The following is a 7,182-nucleotide window of genomic DNA, read 5'->3' as shown; positions in this document are numbered from 1 at the left end:
CACTTTTGGATATAGAACACTTACCCCAATCCATATGGTGAAAATCGCCTCAAATATCGCTTCAATCCGAGCTCCATAGCTCCAAATATGTTAAAATGGCCGAAACCCCCATTTTAAGAATATGTCCATGCAATTCTCATTTGACATTTGAGACTTATAAATCGCATTTGACACTTGCGATTTGCCTCAGCCCCAGAACAATAACAGTCTTTCCTGATAGAAAAATGGGCATAACTCTCTCATACGATGTCTGAATGATAAATGGTTTAACTTTCTGGAAATTAGACACTATGGGCTACAACTTTTATGTTTTGCTCATCTTCCAATTGCTTATAGATAGCGAGATATAAGCTCCCAAATTCAGCTCGGTGCAGCAGAAATTTCTTCTTCGCGATTTCAAAACTCTTCCCAGATAGTCTGTAGTGTATCAACCATATATTTTAGTATCTAACTCAAACTACCAAATGGGTTAAATTTCTAAAAACTAGATACAAAGGTCTACAACTTTCATTTTTGGATCATTGCCAAATTCCTTATAGATTACGAGATATAAGCTTACAAAGTCAGCCCTGTGCAACAGAAATTACTGCGATGCACACTGCCAGGCAAAACAACTGCAATACTAGGCTTCAGTTAATCGATCATAACTTTCTGTACAAATATCCAAATGATGAATGGTTTACATTTCTGGAAACTAGACTCAAAGGGTACAACTTTTATTTTTGGATCATCTCCAAATTTCTTACAGATTACGAGATATAAGCTTCCAAAGTCAGCCCTGTGCAACTTAAATTTCTGCGATGCACACTGCTGTAGCCAAAAATCAGGAGTTAAAAATGGCCTAGAAATGGTCCGAAACTACTCCGAAACTCATCTGAGCCCCTCGGGACCCCGTACGAACATACCAACAAGTCTCAAAATATATTACAGACTTAGTCGAGGCCTCAAATCACATCAAACAATACCAAAATAACGAATCGCACCTCGAATCAAACTAATGAGTTTATGAAATTTTCCAAATTCTATATCTTATGCCGAAACATATCAAATCAGTACTTCATATTTTGCATACAAGTCATAAATGACATAATGGAGTTGTTCCAATTTCCAGAATTGAATTCCGACCCCGATATGAATAAACTCAACTCCCGGTCATACTTTCCAAAAATCTTCTATTTTTCAACTTTCGCCAAAATGTGCCGAATTGTCCTACGGACTTTCAAATCTAAATTCGGACATTGCGCCTAAGTCCGAAATCACCATACGAAGCTATTGAAATTATCAAAATTCCATTCTGGAGTCGTTTGCTCAAAAGTCAAATCTCCGATCAAACTTTATTAATTCAAGCTTTATAAATGAGAATTATTCTTTCAATTAAATTTTGAATCTTCCGAAAACCAACTCGACCACACACACAGGTCATAACACATATTACGAAGTTGCTCGGGACCTTAAGTCGGTGAACGGAACGTTAATTCGCAAAACGACAAGTCGGGTCGTTACAAGAGGAGCAACACCTAAATGGCCATATGCAAGATGGATTTGGAATAGATTAAATATTCCAAAACACTGCTTTATAGGTTGGTTGATAATGAGACAGAGATTACTTACGAGAGATATATTACATATGGTGGGAATAAGCTAGGAGAGAAACTCTGTGGAATGAAGGATGAACAATCCATCATTTGTACTTTGAGCGTCAATTCTCCGGAATGTGCATTGATGAACTATGCAACTGGTTGGGAATAAAGCTGAAGCAAATAGATATGTAGAGCATTTGGAGGAAAATGGGAAGATGTATTAAAGGGAGAGTATGTCAAGGATTCGTGACCTCAATCATTATAGCAGTAATGTATGGGATATGGAGCAAGGAATGAAGCACTATGAAATCAAAAAGTACCATGTCCAACAAAGATGTGGAAGAGCATAAAAGAGGATAACAAATATAGACTACAACTGATAAAAGCCAACATGAAGAATAGGAAAGAAATAGAGTGGATCAGTCAATTGTATAGATAGGGAAACAACAATGACTTTACAAATAGCGTAGGATCAGCTTCTAAATGGGCAGACCTACCTAGTAGGGATGCTTAAGGAGGAAGATAATAAAGTATAGTTTTGACATATATATAGCTAGGATAGATTATGGATTGAAAATATCATTGTAAGTAACTTTTGTCTGGGGATCAATAAAAAAATTTCTTTCACCTACATTATTTTGATATATTTGACACATGATAGCTATAATTAAACAAATAAAAATATGCTCTTTCTTAAAGTTAAACTTATATACAATAAACCTCTTTATAACATACTTGTTTATTCAGATATTGTTTTGCAGCTACAGTGAAGTGTTGTTATAGAAAATATATATTAACATAACATAAAAAATTTGGTTCCAAAGAAAACATGACCATTATACTAAAGTGCTATTATAGAAGATATAGAGATGTTTAACACAATTCAATAGTGCGAACATTGCTCATAAACCGTAATATATGAGAAAAAAAGAAGATAAAATGATATTATTAGATGATAAAAATATCTTGAATACTTACATACTCAACAAATTAAGGCTGAGATCAAAGTAGCATCAGCTCTTTAAATGGATGGATACAACAATACAACATCATCAGTAAATTAAAAACTACTCTAATATATAAAACATTGGCAAATCTAAGTAGATATTGTCCCTCTTATTTTAAATCTATATATGTGACATAGCTTGCTAATGCTAGCTAGTCTAAGCAAAGCGCGAATGACCCAGGTACACATGGGATGGGAAAATATAAAATTAAAAAAAACGAGAGAAAACCCCTTGGAGTGGAGCCAAGGATGGTCCCTCTCCTACTTTGACCTAGCGGCCAAAGCCCTAATTAATAGTAATTAATAACTGCTGCATCTTAATAGAATTTTTAATCAAGTAGAAGTTGAGCTAATATATAGCTACTTGTTGAAGTTGCTATCATCACATAAGTAAGCTTCTAATAATAGAAGCTTGAGCACTGTCACTTTCAGTTGATTCCAAAAGCTGTGATAATCTATCACTTAGCCCATCCACTTCGCTGTGTAAATTCCTTATATAGTTGCAAGTTTCTTGCAACACTTTTGAAGCTGAAACCTGTTTGATTTAATAAAAGAAAGGCATAAAATATGTTAGAAACTAGCTAAATTTCATGACCCTTTTTCTTACTCTTAACACAAAAGAACTTAAATGTAGGGAAAAAGGTGCATATAAAGGTGACTTCAACCAAGAATCTATATTGAGGTAATTGCAATGTGTCCGAAATTAGAACAGTTTATTCCATTTTGATACTTAAAAAGAATGAACTAAGGATATTATGTAGTTCTCACGCACTAAGGATGTCAGCATTTGTAAAATTCTTTTACGAGGAAGCAACATCTTATTCTTAAAAATATTATAGCTGCCCCATATGTGGTCTACATCTTATTCTTTTCGCAAGAACTTTCCAATCGTAAACCAATTCAGAAGGGGCTCCATATCATCTCGTTGGCAGTAAAAACCCAAAACCCTATATTGGTAATTCAATAGGTCAAGCAAGTCTGCTGGCAAGCCTGTCAGCTATTGGCTTCTTTCTATATCCCTGTTCAAGAAAGTTATTGTTGTATTATTGAACACAGTTCAGGCTCAACTCATTTACTTTATGTGCGAGGCAGCAAACAAGACAACTACATTTTGGCTTGAAATTAATGAGGACTTGTGGGCTAACTAGTGGGCATGAAAATGTCACCCTCAAACTTATCTCTAAAAGGAAAAGAAAGGCCACACAAAATATGGGAAGTTTCTTGGAAATGCGTTTCATATATTATTTGCACCCACACACACATATTTATGGTGAAGTAATAAATTAAAAGAAGACAAGAAAAAAAACAAAACAAGTAGTAAAAAATAAATTTATGTTACGTGCACTGATAATGTAAATAATTTCTCGTAAGTACCTTGTCAGAACGCCTATTACGGATTTCAGGAATAAGTTGTTGTAACTTGGAAACGAGATCGGCGATTTGATCATCACTTATTCTGGAAACTCCTGAAGATTGTCTGGAACGTGATCTTCTGCTTGACATTGTCACTTAACTTGTCAGGGAAACTAAGAAAAGGAAATTATCAAAAAAAGAAAGACAAAAAGCCAGAAAATGGGAGTTGTCAGATAGAATCTTGAAATGAATGTGTAATGAGTTCTGTGGAGTGATGAGGGGGGAATGGAAAATATATAAGGGGGGTTTAATAAGAAGAAGAGATCAAGAATTGAAGATAACTGTGTTAAAGAGACAGGTATGGACAGAGAGATAAGGGAGGTATGAACAAGAAATTAAAAAAAACACTAAGGTAGGAGTGTTGGAAGTGAAGAAGACAAGTGCATGGGATAAAGCAGTGGGCTATTCTTGTTTTTAAATAGAGACTTTGAAATATAGAGAAAGAGAGTTAATCAATCAGATGATTTTGGGGGGAGGTGGGATATGGGGTCCTTTTGTGATGTGAGCATAAGTGAATTTAAGATTTTTAATTAATGAGTATGAAGCATCACAACTATATTTCACTACTTTTCTATTATCACAACTATATATTTTTCACAAATATATGAACTTTATTTGAATATGCATCTAGTTTGATTCGAAAATAATGAAATATGGGTCTACGCATAAGGGGTGTTTTATGGCTCATTAGGGTTATTAAAGTTAACCCTAGTATTTTCTATATATAGATATTTATACTGTAAAATTAAATATATTATACGTAGTATTTTTTCTACGCCCTCTTCTCCTAAAATCATATTAGGGGTTAGACTGCGATATTGAAGATTGCTCCAACACATCTTGACAACAACTATCAATCAGTAATTTCAATCGCAGATCATTCAGTCTTCCGCTTCAACTATACAACAACGAGTAAATTTTTATTTTATGATTTATGCGCTATCTAATATGTTTAGATTATGCTTTCCTTCGGTTGCTATACGATAAAGGGCTAACGGTTTATAAAGTTAGTGTAATCTAGCAATTAATGAAATTGATAAAAAAAATATGAAAAATCAGTGTTTAAATATTAATAGAGACAAAAGCACTAGGTGTAGAATTTCTTTTCATTTGTCTAAATTGTGATTGACGCAGTAACTGTAGTGATGAAAATTAACCAATATTCAGTCGAATAATAAGAATGTGACACAAGTTGAATCGAGCGCCATTGAAAAAGAATAGGGCAGCCCGGTGTATCCCGTATTCATATAGGATTCCGGAAAGGGCTACACTAAGGATGTGATATAGGCAGCCTACTTTAATGCAAATATTAGTATCTGATTCTACGGCTCAAATCCATAATACACAAAGATAATTTTATTATTGTTCTAAAGCTCCCAACGCCATTACTATTGAAGAAACAAAATGGAAAGGGGTAAACCATACCATCCTTCTCCATATGTCTCCCAAACTGGGGTTAAGATTACAAAGTCAAGTGGGAGTGGACACAGGAGATAATTTGGCTTAGTTTATCAGCCAACTTTGGGGGCCTCTTTTGTGTCAGTAGTAGCACGCAAGCCCATGTTATCTTTATATTATCTCTTTTTCATTTTAATATAACATCAATCCTCAACTCTTACTTACACCCCTAAATTAAAGTGCCCCACCTCACTCCACATCAATTTTACTAACATGACAAACACTCAAATAGTGTCTATGTTGAAAATTGAAGTCAATTTCACGGTTTTCGTGAAGATCTTAGATCTTCATCACTATTTTTATTCTAGCTAAAGGTAGATACTAGAGGCTACTAGCTTGACATAGCATTGTATTATTGACCGGAAAATATAATAACAACAATCTCAGTATAATTCACAAGTGAAGTTTGAGAAGGATAGTGTGTACGCACATCTTATCCTTACCTTGTGAAGATAGAAATATTATTTTCAATAAACCCTCAACTCAAGGAAGCAAAATCCCGAGAGTGATAAAAGGAAATACATCAGTGAAGAAGCCATGAAAAGATGACCGGAGGGTATAGATGATATATCAAAAATAAGCTATAGAATAAAACGAGTGAAAATCACGAGAGATCAAGGTTCAACTCTAGTGAGATAAAAAAAATATTTGATGATTTTTTCTTATTTATATGAGTAGAATTACCAAGTAAGTACATATTTTGGTAAAAGATACTAATTGGTACTTGGTAAATTAATTGAGGTGTGTACAATATAACTCAAAGTTGGACATTAATATTTAAAAGAAAATACACTTGGCCAAGATCCAGCACGTTATTTGAGTAATAAAATAATACTACACTACTCTATAATAGAATCATTATATAAAACAATACTAACAACACTTTATTATAAAAGTCAAGATTTTTCGAAATCAATTTTCATGTTATATTATAATATATGTTCTATATAATAACATTTCGCTATAATATCCAAAAATATTCGAAACAAACAAGTCTGTTACAGAGAGGTTTGACTGTACATTGTAGAAGTGAGATATGTTAACAGTTAAATTATTAGTCATAGCTAAGGACCTAGTCGTCATGGAAGTAAATATACAAAAGATAGTATTTTTGTTTGGTAGTAAGAAAGCTTATATATTAATATTGATGAGGTGAGATGACAATGGAAGAAATGAAACTAACGTACTACATTAATATGAAATTTGTGTTAAATTTCATAGACCGCACGTGATGGGGATATGCTCTACCTTTTCCCGGCGAGATTCCTGCTATATGGTTTGGTATTGAACGGCCAATCCCAAAACTCTTCGTAATTTTTAAAACATAGATCACTGAATTTGAAGTCGAAAAAATATGGTTATAATCAGAAAATATATGGAATATTGATCGACAATATAATTGAGCTATTTGTGGTAGTTTGAGGGCAATTTTGACCCTTTTCCCGTAATATTTAAGTATGTCCAAAAGATGACGTGGCATCCGTTAGTTTTTAGGGCAATAATGGTCCATTGTTTAGACGGCGAGGACAAATTTGGTACCAAAAACAAACGGAGGGTATATTTGAGCTATTTTCGATAGTTCGAGGACAATTTTGACCCTTTTCCGTATATTATACTACAAATATGTTTAACTTTCTTCCTTTTTGTAGTTTACAAATAATTATTCTTATGATATTCCATAAACTAAAGACGACAATCAATGTACTCGTGGAACTGCTTGTTTTC

The 7,182-nt window shown here is 33.7% G+C and overlaps 1 protein-coding gene across 1 annotated transcript; it reads right to left on the bottom strand.

Annotated features, from left to right (window-relative positions):
• Positions 1–2,510: 2,510 nt before the first annotated feature.
• LOC107774710 (transcription factor PRE6) lies at positions 2,511–4,403 on the bottom strand. The gene is made up of 2 exons (XM_016594341.2): positions 3,961–4,403; positions 2,511–3,121 (listed from the first exon to the last, which is right to left on the bottom strand). Exons 1-2 carry the CDS (start codon positions 4,087–4,089, stop codon positions 2,969–2,971), a joined length of 282 nt encoding a protein of 93 aa, XP_016449827.1. The 5' UTR covers positions 4,090–4,403; the 3' UTR covers positions 2,511–2,968.
• Between the last annotated feature and the right edge of the window lie 2,779 nt (positions 4,404–7,182).

Source organism: Nicotiana tabacum, chromosome 24, assembly GCF_000715075.1.
Source record: "Nicotiana tabacum cultivar K326 chromosome 24, ASM71507v2, whole genome shotgun sequence".
Taxonomy (NCBI): Eukaryota; Viridiplantae; Streptophyta; class Magnoliopsida; order Solanales; family Solanaceae; genus Nicotiana; species Nicotiana tabacum.
This window is presented reverse-complemented; position numbering and strand designations above follow the sequence as displayed.

Coding starts and splice junctions, on each gene's coding strand:
- LOC107774710 (XM_016594341.2), bottom strand. CDS start 4,089: ATGTCAAGCAGAAGATCACGTTCCAGACAATCTTCAGGAGTTTCCAGA. Junction 3,122..3,960: donor GTAATAGGCGTTCTGACAAG/GTACTTACGAGA, acceptor TAAATCAAACAG/GTTTCAGCTTCAAAAGTGTT.